We start from the raw sequence: 17,560 nt of genomic DNA, 5'->3' as shown, positions 1-17,560 counted from the left end.
TCCGAGCAATGCCAGGTATGTCTGCTAGTCAGCTTATAAAAACAAGACATGACCTGCAACAATGAAAATGAATGTTATATTGAAAAAGTACTTCCCATCAGCTTTTCAATGAAGCTCAAAATGTACAAGCTCTTAATGGCTTCGATCCTTCAGTATGGGTATGGAAACTGGAGATGTACAGCTGATATATAATGAAGAAACAGGTATTTTATCACATGTCTATATAAGGTTGCTATGTATCTCATACAGAGATCACAGAACAGCAGCCTTGTCAGGCAGTAAGTCACCAAATATGCTGGTAAACAGGAAACACTCCTTGCTACAGTCAAGTATCAACAGCTCATTTGATACAGATACCATAACTCTCTGTCCAAAATCATTCAGAACAGCTGAAGAAAATAAAGAAGAAACAGACAAAGATAACTCTGCTCTATCAATATTAAGGACTAGAACAGTGGCCCTTCTATATATGATGAACAGCAGAGATCAGTGGCAATTCTTGACTGTCAGTGCATTTAGAGTAGCACCTCAATGAATGGTTGTACAAGACACAGGAAGATGATAATGATGATAAATTTTTGATACACTATGTCAAAATAAAAGATGAGGCGATCATGGCTGGAATATCTTTGACCATAGGCCTACAAGATCTGAGCTCACTAAGGATTAAACAGCAACTACAATCGAAGCATTACAATTATTATACAGTTTTCTGAGACATGGAATTTAAATTGGTGGTTGTGGTGAGCAGCAATGAGAGGAAAGTGGTGGGCCATTTATGCTCCAACTGGAGCAGGCAGATTTGATTTCTTCTGTTATTAACCCATTACCTCCCATAATTCTATTAACTGGAATTTTTTTTTTATGAAACTTTGATTTCTAGCATAAAACAGCCTTAGAAACACGCTGGAATGATCAAAATAACATTTTAAATAGAAATAAGCAAGATATTGGGTGAAAAATTAGCAAACCTCATTTGAATATCAGAGAAATATACCAAGTAGATATAGCAAAAAGGTTAGATATGTGTAAATATTGACAGATAATTACGAAATTTGTAATTTTTAAGTGATCTCATATGAGATCACTGGTAGGTAATGGGTTAAGAACTATTTCTAGGAACATTGCTCATTAGTGACAGTGAGAAATTGGGATGGAATTTTGGATGTCTGCAGGGACTGTGTGAGAGTGACTGATAGAAGATGGGAATGCAAAAGCTCACATACCTTCTTGGTCAATTCAAACTGTCTAACCAGGTTTTTGCCTTGTTTTTCCAAAAGTGCAAATGAGAACTAGGACAAATTGCAACAGGTCATCCTGGTCATATTTAGATAGAAGTTTCATCAGGTTAGCAGACAAAATTAACCTAAGTTGTCCACACTTTCAGACAATGCACTACACGAGCCACAGACTTGTGATCTGTACAGTCAATTTGGAACTGACTACAAGACAGGGACCCAGCTATATTTTGCCCTTGTATTGTCTCAATGTCTTTGGCCTTTGTGGTCAATAAAAGAGATCATCATCATCATTATCATTAAGGTGGCAAGCTAGCAGAATTATTAGCACACTGGGCAAAATGATGCTTAGTGGCATTTTGTCCATCTTCATGTTCTGAATTCAAATTCTGTCAAGGTCAAATTTGCTTTTCACCCTTTCAGGATAAATAAAATAAGTATCAGTCGAGTACTGGGGTTGATATAATCGACTTACCCCACCCCTGAAACTTCTGGCTTTGTGCCAAAATTTGAAACCATCATCATCATTATTATTATTATTATTATAGAAGGTGGTGAGCTTGCAGAGTCGTTAGCATGCTGGGCAAGATGCTTAGCAATATTTCATCCGTCCTTAGGTTCTGATTACAAATTCTACCAAGGTTGACTTTGCCTTTCATCCTTTCAGGGTTGATAAATTAAGTACCAGTAAAACACTGGGGTCGATGTAATTAACTCATCTCCTCCCCCAAAATGGCTGCTCTTGGGGCAAAATTTGGAACCATTATTATTATTAGTAGTAGTTATTGGTATTTAGACATTAAGCTGGCATAATCATTTATCAGTTCCTCTACCCTTACTTTAAGGTGGGTGGCATGTTTCACCTTTGTCTAACCTACCACAACTGCATGGGATAGAGTATACACAGATTTTGTCATATTCTCATCTCAAAAATATAGAATAGCATAGAGAGTGTGGGTAACAAATCTGAATTTGATGGGATTTTGATGAAATGGGATCAACCAAAAACTTTCAGTAAGGTTGATCATCACTACTTATTTGTAGCCATCCTCAAGGCAGCCAATTCTGGACTCTTATCAGATGGCTATGGTGAGAGAGATAATTTAGTAGACAAGACTGAAAGGACTGCAGACAGATATTTTTTTCTGGCCAAGCTCTCATCTGAATTTCTTCAAGAGGAATGTGAAGATAGTGAGAAAGGTGCTGCCCTACAAAAAATTTGCTGAAAAATGAGAGAATGAAGAGAAAGGGCCAACTCTCAGTATTTGCTTTATAGGCTGGAGAATGTAGTCAGAAGAGAGCACTTCCCCTCAATAGCCAGGGACAATCTTGGATCTGTTAGAGTTTCTTGATTGGCCCAAAGTGGCTGCCCCTCCCTATTTGCATATCTCGCTTCATTCCTTTTGTAAACTGTTGCTTTCCATAATCAATTCTGTGTAAATACCTATGCCTGCTAGTTGAGTGGACTGGAGCATCGTAAAATGAAGTGTATTGCTCAAGGGCACAAAATATCATCCGGCCCAGGAATCAAAACCACAATCTTGTGATCAGGAGTCCAACACTCTAACCAGTAAGCCATGTGCCTCCATTACATCAGTACTTCTGCACAATCTGGATTTTAACCTGTAAGCATTCAAATTACTCAGTCAAATGTGATGTTTATTTATTCACACTGTTTTGAATTACTCATGCATTATCTCGTAGCTTTGAGATTGTAATGATGCGATTTATTTTTAGAATAACATTGTAGGGTGGGTGTGACAAGCCAGATCTGGCTGCTTGGAACATAAAATAAAACAGGTAGAATAACTGGGCCAGATATGGCCAGTTTAAGTGCTAAAGGGTTAAACAAAGAAGGAAATCATTATACTAAGAAGTGAGTGAATTCTTGTTGCTGTTGTTTAGCTCTCAGTCAGTCCTGGCCTAGTAACCCATCTTTGATCCATAGGTGTTCCAGCCATATTCATCCAGTCTTTTGTGTTTGCATTGTGTATCTATGAGTACATTATTTTGTGTGAATTGTACAGTGGCTGTGTGAATTCATTATTAGACTACTTGGATTGGTAGTCATAATTTCAAGTTAGCTAAAGCCATATTTCTGATCAAGGCAAGTGGTCGATGCCAGTGCTGCCTGACTGGCTCCTGTGCTGGTGGCACGTAAAAAGCACCGACTACACTCTTGGAGTGGTTGGCGTTAGGAAGGGTATCCAGCTGTAGAAACCTTGGCAGATCAGATTGGAGCCTGGTGCAGCCTCCTGGCTTGCCAGTACTCAGCATGGAAAATGGATGTTAAATGATGATGATGATGATAGCTTCGTTACCATGCAGTCAATGCCATCGACTCTTCTATGCAAGAATTGGTCTACATAGTTATCAATGCTGTCACCATAAAGGAAGCTTTCAGCAAAGAAACTAAATTTTCAGATATGAGATAAAGCTGATGATAATGATGACAACGATGATGCTGATGACATGCTAAGATCAAATTCCTCTGAAGCCGACTCTGCTTTTCATCCTTTCAGGTTGATAAAATGAAGGACCAGTGAAATATTGATATCAATGTAATTGACTAACCCCCTCCCACAAATTTCAGGCTTTGTACCTATATGAGAAACAAAAATTACATTGTCTCATTTACTCCAGGTATCATGGACACATACAACTCTTTCTGATGAAATGGGTCAATAAATCCATACAAGAACAAACACCTTTAATCACATAAGCTCACCAACTGAGTATCGTATGAAGGCATGGGATAAATATATTACCATTTTATCTCGATACGCATGCACACACATAAGAGCATGTATATACATATATATATATATATATATATATATATATATATATATATCACATACACACACACACATATATGTTTATACAGATAAACTTACTTTTGCTTGAACATATATAGACGATGAGAGCAAGCCTGTATCTGTATGTATATTATATATATATATATATACATATATATATATATATACACACACACACACACACACTCCAATAGATTTATTATGCATGTATGAATACGAATGTGTAAGAGTCTTTTTATTTATGAGAATGTAAACTACTTTGGTAAATAATGAAACACTTTTGACAGATCCGGAATACATTCTTGACCAACAGCCAAATCGTTAATGTCAAGGAGAATTTTGATTGGTTGGCACTTGAATAATTAACCTTCACATGTTCAGGTCACAAATAAAATTTAGATTTCCCAATTGTTAATGACAGCAGGATCTTAAGAAAAGCAGTATCTCTAAGGTTCAGATATAGCTCTGTTGTTAATAAGTCTGCTTTGAATCCACATGGTCCCAACATGAATTTCAATGCACAACAACTTGGGTAGTGTTTTCTACAGTAATCTTAGGTTGATCAATACTTTCTAAGTGGAATTTGGCAGACATAGTAAGTGTGTATGCATGTGAATGTATGTATGTACGCACACATGCACCTGTGTTTATGTTTACATGAAACTAAAAGCAGGTATTGTTTTATGTTTTGTGTCTTTATGTCCAATAGGGGCAGACATGGCTTTATGATTCCCAACCACATGATCTTGGGTACCATACTGAGGGACATTTGCCCAAGGTACTTCTTCTATATTAGCCCCAGACAGACCAAAACTTTGTGAGTGGATTTGGTAGATGGAAACTGAGAGAAGCCTGTTCTATATCTCTTCGAAACGCCAGTGTTAGAATGGTGGCAGCTGATGAAGAAAATGTTCTCTATGTGGCCTGTGTGTTTTCTGTACTCTGTTTATCATTTTGTCTACGTTTTGTTTGCAATGTCCTGTACTCAGATATGCATCTATATATACAGGTGGATGTAGGTATGTACATACATGTACGTATATATGCATATATTCATTTATTATTTGTGTATATATATATATATATATATATATATATATATATATATATATGTATGTATGCATGTATGTGTGTATGTATGTGAGTGTGCCTCCATAGCTTGACTTCCTGTAATAGTTGTAAACGAATGTTACCATCATGCAAGCGATATCCTTTGTTTTCAATCTTTCATGAAAGACAGGTCTGGTCATGGGGAATATTACCTTACTTGGAAACGGGTGATGGTTGGTGAGAGAAAGGGCAGCTGGCTGTAAAAATTCTACCTCAACAAATTGTATATGACCCATGCAATCATGGAAAAGTGGATGTTAAACTGATGATGATGAACTTAGCATTTCAAAATAAGTACAAGACTGAAATCAATATTGGAGTCATTGATTGGATCTACAAAATTCCCTGATGACTTTGCTCCAGTATGTCTGCAGTCTTATGACTAAACCAATAAAATAATCCTTTCTACTATAGGCACAAGACCTGAAATTCTGTTGATTACATCGACCCCAGTGTTTCACAGGTACTTAATTTATCGACCCCGAATGGATGAAAGGCAAAGTCAACCTTGGTGGCACTTGAACTTAGAACCCGAAGATTGATGAAATACTGCCAAGTATTTTGCCAGTGTGCTAATGATTCTGCCATTCCGTTGCCTTAACTAAACCAATAAAATAATAAAAGCTGATTACTGAAAGATAATAAATCTAGTTTATTTTATTAAGTAATCAGAAAAGGTCATAGCCCTCTCATGCTCATAAAATAGAAGACACAGGGTAACATCCATATATAACTTGTAGTCCTCCTTGATTGATGAAACTGAAGAGTAAACTGGGTAACATCCACGAACTTAGTGTCTTTCATGATAAGAGTGAGGAGGATCGGGAGAAACAACCATGTACTTTGTTGTCTTTCCTGGAATGTTGTAATGGTCGTTTCCCCCCATCCCTGGGGCATTAAGTAGAGTAAGTGGAAAAAACTTAATTCGAATCACCTGTGAAGTGAAAATGGTCCACTGTTTCAACATCCCAGGAATTTAGCGTTCAATAATTCATTTCTTATATAGACACGAAACTTGACAATTTTAAGGTGAAAGAAATATGAAATTGGAACATATTTACCACCACTAAGACATGGCATTTGATTTATAGCCTAAAAAATTTGGTCTTCGTAACAACATCAAACCTTTTATCACTCCATGGCACATAAAATAAGTACCAGTAATACACTGTGACTGTTCCAATTCACTCCCTCCCGTCCCAGTACATTTATAACCTTGTGCTAATGTAGATAATTATTATCATTATTTAATACCGACTCCTGTTAACAAAGTGTGGTGTCTTTTGATTGCCAAGAGACGTATTCGATTGAATAGTACCTCAGTATATTACTGCTACTTATTGTTGATTATTGATCCTGAGTTCGAGTGAAAAGTCCGATGGATCTTGACGTAAATTGAAATTAGAAAAGAAATGAAAAATAACTTTACGAACAACAATTATCTATCAACAAATTAAAGGAAAATTATGCCGCAAGGCATACTTCTTAATTCATGATACAACCAACCTGTAGCCCCTACAGGTGACAAAATTAAATTGTGACAATCATAAACAAGTTAAAACCAAGGCAGAGTCACATGTTAGTAAATTTTAAACTAAAAAACATTCCAAGTTACACATCTTAACCTGGGGCAGCCCTAGTTAATTATCTTTTCAAACTTTTAGAAAATCACTTATTTTATTACTGTTCCAAATGTCGTGGTGTAGTCACTTTTAACAACTTCACGGCACGTCCCAATGGTATTGGTGACAGCACCCTATCCTAAAGTCAAGTCCCCAGTAATCTCAAACGATAAGAAACTTAATTATAGTTTTACAGTTAATTAACAGTTGATAACACAAACGTCAGAACTTACCTTGTCCACAATCAAATTTGGACTCACATGAATGGCTACACCCGATCAGAACCGACTTGGAACTAACCAACGACAACCTTGGACACTCTATACATGCTTGTATAGTCAATTGAAATATAATGATGACGATGAGGTGGAGAATAAGTTGCACTCAGGTAAAGAAATATAACCACAGCAACAAAAACAGCAGTAAACAATAGAAGTAGCAACAAACACTACAGCAGTGGCAGCAGCAGCGGTAGTAGCAGTAGCAGCAGCAACAACAAACAGTTTGGTTATTTTGTTGTTTATATATTCACCCCCAGCAACGAGCAACCGGGGATGGCAAGATGTGTAGACGTCACCGAAACATACGCACAAACATCGGTGACGTCATGCTCGCATCACTTCACCACCACCTTGTTGATTATTACAACAGTTTAATGTCAATACCGGGGTAGAGGCGGACGGAGGAGCATTTTTTTCAAGGTGAGTGTTTTAAAACGGGTGGCCAGAGAGAGAGGCAAACAGTTAGCGAATGCGAGAGAAAAGACGAAAATATGCATCAGACTGGAAAAAGAAATGTAATATTATTAACAAGATAGACAGATAGAAAATAGTTATTTAAATGAAAGAAAACAAAACCCGAGATAGGATTTTAAAGTAAAAGTTTACTTTGGAGAAGGGGAAAAAAATTTATGGTTGTTTTGTATTATGTTAGCATTGAAAATGGAAAAAACATGATAAAAAATGCAAAATTCATTATCTTCATTTTACTATATATATATATATATATATATATATAATATTTAAAACAAGCAAAATTAATTAGTAACAAAAATTGTCAGTTCGGCTCTACTGACAGTATTCCATTCTCACAGAAAATAAATGATTATATATATATATATATATATATATATATATATATTTATTTATTTATAGTTTTTATTTTTGTTATTTTTTCTACTCTTAAATATGACTAGAGAATGTAGACATTTGAGGAGAAAGTGAAAACATTTTTTTTTTTCAAGAACGTGTATACATATAAGAAAGGTATTAAAAATAAAAAAAAAGGGTAGGCGATAAGTGAGGAAAGCGTCTAGAAATAAGTGAAAATGTCCAAGTCGATATATATATATATATGCATATGCGCATGTTTGTGTACAGGGGCCGCTACCATTTCCAAGTTGCGTAGTACGATAAACCACAGACACATATATCTTCAAATACCCACAAATGGGGAAAGGAAATCTTAAAATTAAGACTAATTAAATTCTAATCAATTGTATTACATGCAGAGATCTATATACAGACTATCAGTCACACTGTCTTTATATACGTACGTGCGTGCATGTATGTATACGTCTGTCTATTTACCTGTCCGTCTAAATTTATGTAATTTCGTGTCTGTCTTACCTTTCGATCTATGAACTCGTATATCTATCAGTTTATTTATCTCGTATATCTAAAATGCCGTAAGATAGCTGCATGCCTGTTGATACTGTAAAAATACACTAAATGTCTCGTATCTTTCTTGACTTTTCTTCGCATTAAACCGCCCCTACACCTCGCCCCTTCTCTGTGTTATGGTTTGAAATGTCAAAGGTTCACCCTTTTGGCATTTGTCCGTTTGCCAAACACAGACAGACATTGACGTGTATACACACGTGTGTATGTATGTATGTATGTTTTAACTATTTACGCTCTTGTTTTAGATAAAATATTTTTTCAACATTAATATAAAGGTATATATATATAAGTGTATGTGTACATATATACACGCGCATATACATATACCTATATATTGTAACATTTACATACACACATGCATGCGCATATACATAGACGCATACACATTCCTTCCTGCTACATGTGTATTTGCACGCACACACTCTCACACACATATCCTCATACTCTCATTTCTTTCCTGTTATATATATATATATATATATGTATGTATTTAAGCTTTTCTGTTGATTTATTTTCTCTTTGATAGCCAAGGAGTGGTGCGGGGACCGAAAAGCAGACATCATGGTGATCAAAGTTTACATTTCGAATATTACATGCAATAACAAGGTGAGACGACTGCACATATACATAACTCAACATTATACATACGCTCGTATATAGTCATTCTTACTCATACCTATATGTATACACTATGCGACCCATTTATTGTTTCTGAGATGGGCACGGACGGCCCGAAATCAATCCCTTCTCCTTGTAAATAAATCGGTATGGCTGTGTATGGTCGCAAAGAAAACATATACATACCTATGCATTCTCTAATATATACGCAACTGTTACACTTAACATATATGTATGTATAATTCTTCATAAACCTAAATACATATGTATGTTATTTATTTATTTTTGCTCCACTCTCAAGTTTTATTTCACATACAAATATATAAAGGTGTGGAATGTTTCTAGATTTACGGGTAATTGAAAAGTACCCATTCTTTTTTTCTGAAAGTTATGAGGAAATAAAGTCGACTCGTATGAATTATCCGAAACTCGTTTCCCCCCACTCCACAACTACCCATCCAAAATATATAATGGGAATCTACACCACCTGAAAGGTATATGTAGAAAATTTCATCAAGAAATATCCATTTTTCTAAAAGTTATAAAGAAACAAAGTTGTGTGTGTGAGGCACATTTGTGTAGGTATGTCAAGCAATTAATGTGTGTGTGTGTGTAGGCCTTTAAGTTTTAACTTGAAAACTTTTTATCTTATGTACTGGAATGATTGAAATAAAAAATATTTTTCATTTCCAAAAAAGAAAAGAAAAGAAAAAAAAATTATCTTTCAAAGGCGCTAAGAGATTTTATGTGAATATATTTTTGTTTATGTACTTTTAAAATGGTGGGAACAACTGTTTTCGTTGGAAATATAATTTATTAGAAATATTGTCGCATTGAATAATTTATATTTCTTAAGATCTAACACTCCCCCCTCTCACTCTCTCTCTAATACATGTGTGTGTACGTACGTATGTATGTATGTGCGCATACACACACATACATAGTACAGCGATTTTAAACAAACACGCAAAGTGTGAGGCAGACACAATAATGCGGCTGTATACACGCATACACACATCTTGTATACTCACACAGTGTCCAAATATGGTGTTGAGAGAGAGGTTTAGCGGTTTGATAAGTAGAAAGTGAGGGTGGTGGGGTTGTAGAGAAACTGGAGGGAAACATGTAATCAGTTTATTTATGGCTGGGCAGAACATGCGCATAATATACATACATATATATATATATATATACATACATATATATATATATGTGTGTGTATAAATATATATGATGCGTTATTGACATGTAGACATTCTGTTACATGGTTGCCGATTAGCCCCAGGCCAATCCTGGTTGAGCAGACATTTGATCAAAGCACATTCCAGCCCAGACGTTACCAGCCCCTGTCTTTTACCTATGTGCAAGGGAACCCAAGAAAGATCTCATCATTCAATGTGTTTTTTCTTTCTTAAAATAAAAAACCGTACAGTGTACTTTTCAGTGATATTTGACTGCTATTTTTAGCATGTTGAAGTATTACAGAAATACAACCTCGTTCACTTGCTGCTCCCCCTCTAGTGTATAGTTGTTACTACGACACCACTACCAACACTACTATTACTACTACTAGTAGTAATAGTGCTGTAACTACTAACCTAATACTACTTTTACTATATAGTCTTTAGTATTGTAGTTGCTACAGTAATAATAAAAACATCCTTTACTAACTACTACCACCATTATATTGCGGTTACTGAATATTTACTGCATCGGCTACCGCTAACACCATAACTATCATCTGAGCACTGCGACCATTGATGGTGCTACGGCCACACCATTATCAATGAAACTTTGTACCTAATCTTCTATGTCCACTACATCCATCATTGGTCATATATCTTATATTCAGCCATCAGTCATTGATCATTGTCTGTGGTCAGTCATGTCAATTCGGCTATCAGCGGTCCCCCATTTCGTGGTCGTCTGCACCAAGATAGCGGCCAGTTTGGTGGTCATGTTCCCTACAAACATCGACGGTCATTTGTTTTGAATGGTATTCAGTCGCTGGTCGTCCGTGTCTAATATAACCACCGGTCAGTTGTCTATCAAATAGATCATCATATCTTTTTTTATATGTCCAATGCAGAACCCCAGTTGGTAGCTATCCGTGTCCAAAACAGTGTTGCCGATCATCTTTATCCAATAGCGCAGTCAGTCATTGGACATTTGTATCTAATACGGCCATTTAAACGGTGGTTATCAGTTACTAATAGTACAGTCAATGTACAGTGGCCATCTGTAGTGTGGTAGTGTCCAGCACATACATCAGTAACTGTGACCACTCCAGATATCACTTATCCATTACAGCCTCTAGTCGGTCGCGTCCAAAACAGCCTGTCAGTCGGGTGTCCTCTGCAACCATTATCCTCTTTCCAAAAACTTAAACTGAGCGCTGTCGTGTCGCCTCTACATCTATTCACATCATCTTTCCGTAGCAGACGATCTTCAACTTCCCTCGCTCCTCATACTTTTCCTCTCCTCTTCCACTGTGCTCTTAGCTTTCCATACGCTTTCTTTGTATTCCCCTTCCACTGTGCTCTTAGTTTTTCTATACTTTCTTTTTTTTCTCTCCTTCCTCCTGTATCGTTCATCTCCCTCCTTTACTATTGCTACTCCCATCTTGCTATTCGAGCAGACGATCCATACTTACTCTCGCTCCTCCTCCTCCTCTCTGCGTGCATTCGCAGATTTCACTCCTACTTTTCTCCAGTGCTTTTCTCTTCTCCTCTCTTTCTCCCCATATTTTACCTTTATTTCTCCCACTTATACCACTTACCCTCCTCTATCATTCCACCAGGAACATCCTTAGTAATGTTTGCTTCTCGCCATTCTGTATACATCTAGTTAATTCCTTTTATCCCATCCTCTTCTCTCCCTCTCTCTCTCTCTCTCTCTACATCTCCATTACAGTTTCATTCTGTCTTTCGTCTAACTCTCCCTCCTTTCCTCTCTCTCTCTTTCTTTATCTCTCATCTCACTTCTGTTTTCAGTTGTGCTTAATTACCTCACCTCCTCCGTGTTTTTCATCTCCTTTTCACAAGTGAAGAAAACAGATGCTGGCCTCGTCACTATCTCTCGATAATTCTTCATCCTCTTACTTTTTATGCCTGTTCTTCAGAAACAACTTGGCGAAATTCACAAACTTGATCATTTTCCCTCCCTTTCCCTCTACTCTCTTCTCTTCTTTTTCCCTTCAGTTTTGTCTTATATCTTCAATCTGTTCCTCTCTGCTTTCCTACACGCACACACAAATTTGTTTGTCTTCCATCTCTTTGTAGGCTCCACTTTCATTCACATCCCCCCACCATCACTTTGGATCTAATCACTCTACATTCTTCCTCTGTCCACCCACCCACCCACGAGTTATTCTCTCCATTCTCTATTTCTACTCACACATACACTATTCTCTACTTCCTTCGTTTATTCTATCTCTTCCCTCACCCGCCCTGCCTTTATTCTCTCCCATTTCACCCTCTTTGTTTATTCTCTCTACCTATCCCTTTCTTTAATTTCTCTGCCTGTCTGTTTCTCTCTCTCTCTCTCTCCTCTTACCCACTCTAACCTTTATTCTTTCTCTCCTTTCACCAATCTATGTTCTTGCTCTCTACCTACATTCCGTTTATTCTCTTTCCCCTTTCACCCACTTTCCGTTTATTCTCTGTAGTCCCTCTTTTTCCATCCACGAAGTCTCTCTTTTTTCTTCATTTTCTAAGTCTAATTTTATTCTGCCTCTATTTTCTGAATAATCTGTCTGCATCTCTCTCTCTCTCTCCAACTTTTTATTAATCTCTCTCTACTTGTCTTTCTCTCCATTCTCGTTATCCTCTCTTCGTTAATTTCTCCAACAGTCTCCCCACTTCCTGCACACGTCTTTCTTCAACGAACTCTAACCTAATTTATACATTTAACATTCCTTGTATCGTACATAACAAAGTTGTCTTTTACGGGTTTCAGTAGCCGGCGATACAACTAACCTTAGTACATTACTAGTATTTATTTTTATCTGCCTCAAAGAAATTTGAACTCACACAAGTGTAGATAATGTGAAGCATTTTCGGTGGTCATCTCTCCTTTCTCACTCGTTCTCTTTCTCTCGCACACAATCAATTGCAATATTATTATTCCTCCCTTTCCTCAATCAACAAGGAAGGGCAAGAAATTTGAGATGATTTCAGCATAATAAGCTACGAATTACAGCCCTCCTCCACATGCCCACACTTTCTCATATAGAGGCTTGATAGAAGACATATTTAGCACACCTACTTAGCGAGCTCAGATAAGTTACAAGATTGACATGGCTGGGTAGAGAAATTACAACTAACTCAGAATACTACTATCATTTTTGGGAGACTACATATTTTTTTCTTTTTTTTCTTTTCACTTTAGGTTTTAGAGTTCAATTCCCGCCAATATCAATTTTGTTATTTGTTTCATCAGGCAACATTAATCTCTTACTGAGGGCAATATATTTAGTGTTTGCCATGTTTTCAGGTCATGTCTTGGATTCAGGTGTCAAAATTTGCACCTGGGAAGAATTTTTAAAATTCTACTAAAGTCCGGAATTTCAGTTTCCATTACACACACACCAAAGTATGAGTTGAGCGGGGCAACAGAGGTCCTTGGTAGCTGACCTAGATTCTGACCGTCAGATGCGATACCCGTAATGTTATTCTTTTGTTTTGAGGTCAATCCCGCTGCATATTGACTTACCTTTTCAGTGTTCATTTCAGTATTGATAAAATAATACATGTAGTGCACTGGATCATTTCTCTATATCCTTCCCATATAAATTTGCGAGAACCAAGTATTTTCTTTTTCAAAGGTTCACTGGGACTCTATGTAATGGATAGCTTGTAGTTTAGCTGTGGCAATGTACATTGAACTTACGACCAAATTATAAGGGATTCTCTTAATGGTAAGCCCACCTTGGAGGAAATAGCAACCAAATCGCCCTCAAATTGTTCCTCGTTGTCCTTAAAAGTGTCAGTTGGATGGTGGTGGTGGATCTTCATTCCAACATTCTGGTCATATGTACCCTTCAAAGCTGTTTCAAGCATGGCTATCAAGTCCTGTATTTTTTTTTTTTCAGGCATTATCTTCGTGACCTTCGTTTTGAAAGACCATAAGAGGACCTTTTTTTAATTCTTCCTACCGTCAGACTTTTTAAAAATTTTCTTTTTGAAAATTTGAAAATTTTCTTTTCGAATGGCGAAAATTAATTTTCCCTCAAAATTAATAATCCTTTCTACTATAGGCACAAGGCTTGAAATTTTGGGAGGTGGGCTCGCTGATTACATCAACTCCTAGGCAAAGTTGACCTCGGCGGAATTTGAACTCAGAATGGAAGAAATGCTGCCAAGTATTTTGCCCGGCATGCTAACGATTCTGCCAGCTCGCTGCCTTCCTTGAAATTAATAATAAGGAAATTACAAGTTAGAGTAAGGTGTGAACAGAGAAACAGTTTGATACTATTTTTAGCATGTCACTCGAACGTAAAGAGGTCACTTTCTGAATTCCACATGTATAATTGTATTTCCTTGAATTGTGGTCATAATATTCATCTTAAATGATTCAGGGAAAAATTTTAGCTCAACTCTGCTAACGTAGTTTCCTCACTGGTTTCAGATTTATAAAGGAGACAGAATGAAATTGTGTACTGTTCTTTGTCGTAGTCACACATAACATTTCATCTCTTCTCCTTCGAAATTTGAGGAACTAACTAGTTAAATCTCTGAGTTGGCGACTTGATTTTCATCTCTCATGAAATGTTAAAATACTTTTTAGAGAAAACAATTATCATTTATCTTTTACTTGTTTCAGTCATTGGACTGGGGCCAAGCTAGGGTACCGCCTTGAAGGGTTTAGTCGAACGAATTTACTGCAGTATGTACTTTTTTAAAGCCTGGTACTAATTCTGTGTCTTTTGCCGAACCGCTAAGCAGCAGAGGACGTAGGCAAACCGACATCGGTCATCAATCGGTGACTGGGGACAAACATAACACAGACACACATTTAGATACGCACGCTCACACTCATTTAAAGGTGCCACCCGGTGGGACTTGAACGTAAGACCACATGGTTGGGAAGCAAGCTTGTGATCATGCAGCCATACCTGCGCCTTTTCTCTTAAACGATTTTTAGAGAAAAGAATGATCACTCAATCTCTATTCTACTTCTGTTTTTACTTATCCACAGATTCTTTAAGGAGGCTATTGTTAAAGTTCACCTTGTTATGTACAGTAATGCCTTGATATACGAGTTAATTTGTTCCTGGAGACCACTTGTAAAGCAGAGCAATAATTTCCCATAGTAACAATGTTATAAATCGTAATTCGTTTTCAGAAAAATATTTTACCTGTAAAATTTATAATATTCGTAAATAAATGGCAATAAAACAACAGTAGAATGCAAAGAATATTTTATGTAAAGTAAAAATAAGGTCAAGATCATTTGTAATAAAAAATATCATTATTATAATCGTTTTCTGCATCACTTTCGTTCACATTAGACTCGCGCACACCATCATTTGTAGACGCGATCGCAGATTCACAAGCAGTCGTAGACGGACTTGTAGAATTCTTTTTAGAAACAAGTCTAGAATTGTTTGCTTAGAAGCTTTTTTTTTTCGCTCTCTATAAATTTCTTGGTAACACGTTGAAGCATTTGTTATGGTAGTAGAAACTTTTGCACTTTGTTCAAAATTTGGATCTTGTGCTTGAAAGATAAAACTCGTAAAGCGGTTCCTCGTAAAGCGAGGCATTACTGTATTTGTATTTACGAATGCACTCGATGGACTAGTGAGAGTTGAATATTTTCTTAACCTTGGACACAGCTTAGAACCTGAGACAAGAGTCAAAATTTTGACAGTAGAGTAAATCAAGTTGATTTTGTTTAAAGTTAGACCAGGGTTTTGTTTATTTTAAATTGGTTAAAATTCAAGGAATTTCGACATGTGTATACATGGATTGTGTCTATTGGTATAGGAAAGAGGGAGAAAAGAGAAAATGTTATTTCACTTTTTTGACTGATGTTTTAGACAGTTTTTTTAGTTCGACTGCATCATATTTTTGACATGTCTAGTTTTCTTTTTTCCCTGACTATGTTCTTGTATTAGTTGTTTTTTAAAGTTCGTAGCGAAAGTTTTTTTTTCTTGTTTTATTCTTTTTGCTTTTTTTTTTCTTCTAAAAGTCAGTCTGATTCAATGGTGTCAATTGACTTGAACGACCGCATTATTAATTATATAACTAATTTCATGCTGTTTATTAGACCGCAAAGAATTTCTGAATTGTTTAAAAACTATCCATTTACTCTTTTTCCTGACTTTAAAAGCCTCACTTTGTAGTTCAAGTGTCATTTCTTCGCTTACTGGTCCATTACTGCTTCAACGACTAATATCTGTGTGTGTGTGTGTGTGTGTGTGTAATCTGTTTATACTGATGAAGTCAATGTATCTAGAATGTTAGAGTTGTTTATAAAGGCAACTCAAAAATGATTGTTATTCACGCTTTGTAATCCCCTCTCTCTTTCTCTCCCACCTTGATATTTCTAACATCGGATAAAAACCTTCGTTAAAAAGTCTAATCTAAATACCATTTTATCTTTCATTGGCCAGAAAAATCCAAAATGTTGAGGACAGTGGGAAAATGAAAAAAAAAATATATAAGAAAAGACTAGTCAGGGAATATACATTAAGTAAAAAGGGGAAATTGGCAATAACTATAAAGAAATAAGAAACAATAAAGAATAAGAAAACCAGAAAGAATCTGCTCCCACACCCTGCCAACCCGCAGGCAAGGATTTAAAGCAATTTGGAACATCCCACACATAACCCTGTATTATCTTTCTTGACATGTCAAAACAAATTCCCTTTCAAACAGCTTGCTGCCAGCTTACAACCACATGGTTTAAACTAGGCCTATTTGACCATAATTATAATAATTGCTGCTAACATAGGTACATGGCATGATTGGTTTATTTTTGTGGGAGGTGATAGTTGATTACATTGACACTAAATAGTACTTCATTGGTACTTTATTTTATTGACCCTGGAAGGATGGAAGATAAAACTGGCCTCTACAGGATTTGAACACAAAATGTTTAATAAGACAACTAAATAATGTATTACATTTGTATTTCATTCTACAGATTTTGCTATCCATCTAACTTCATAATAGTAATATGTATTAAATGATTTATGAGATTGACACAAAACTTTGAAGTTTGGAGTTGAAGTACTGTATATTAAATGAACCTCAAAATTTAATTGCTATTTATTCTATCAAATCCTAGCAGAGTGAAAGGTAAGAATTGACCCTGGAATGTAAAATGTTAGGCATTTTGCCCAACACAAAATGAATTTCACCTTAACTGCCTAATTAGGTATTTAGATCAAGTAAACAGATGAGATCTCCAAACTAAAACACATTAATAAAGAGACAAAAATAGTAGTAACAGTAAAGAACAAAATA

The 17,560-nt window shown here is 36.2% G+C and overlaps 2 protein-coding genes across 12 annotated transcripts in view; one reads left to right on the top strand and one right to left on the bottom strand.

Moving 5' to 3' along the window:
- The window catches only part of LOC106881953 (uncharacterized), a 46,818-nt gene extending 39,434 nt beyond the window's left edge, over positions 1-7,384 (bottom strand). The window contains exon 1 of one of the 3 annotated variants that reach the window (XM_089366018.1): positions 7,023-7,384. The gene's annotated coding sequence lies outside the window, so the exon portion shown is untranslated. The remainder of the gene's footprint in view (positions 1-7,022) is intronic. The other 2 variants (XM_089366020.1, XM_089366019.1) reach the window with 2 other exon arrangements.
- Positions 7,385-7,407: 23 nt separating this feature from the next.
- Positions 7,408-17,560, top strand: part of LOC106877443 (uncharacterized) — a 114,691-nt gene continuing 104,538 nt past the window's right edge. For 4 of the 9 annotated variants that reach the window (XM_052974306.2, XM_052974303.2, XM_089366014.1 and 1 more), the window contains exons 1-2: positions 7,408-7,585; positions 8,998-9,077. In XM_052974306.2, coding sequence (XP_052830266.1) covers positions 7,540-7,585; positions 8,998-9,077 — 126 coding nt within the window. In that variant the 5' untranslated portion in view covers positions 7,408-7,539. Of the gene's footprint in view, positions 7,586-8,611; positions 8,681-8,997; positions 9,078-17,560 lie in introns of those variants that run through there. The other 5 variants (XM_089366017.1, XM_052974307.2, XM_089366015.1 and 2 more) reach the window with 3 other exon arrangements.

The sequence above is a fragment of the Octopus bimaculoides genome, chromosome 18 (assembly GCF_046866305.1).
Source record: "Octopus bimaculoides isolate indiv1 chromosome 18, ASM4686630v1, whole genome shotgun sequence".
In the NCBI taxonomy this organism is placed as follows: Eukaryota; Metazoa; Mollusca; class Cephalopoda; order Octopoda; family Octopodidae; genus Octopus; species Octopus bimaculoides.
Note: the sequence above shows the minus strand (reverse complement) of the source record. Positions and strands in the feature narration are given on the sequence as shown.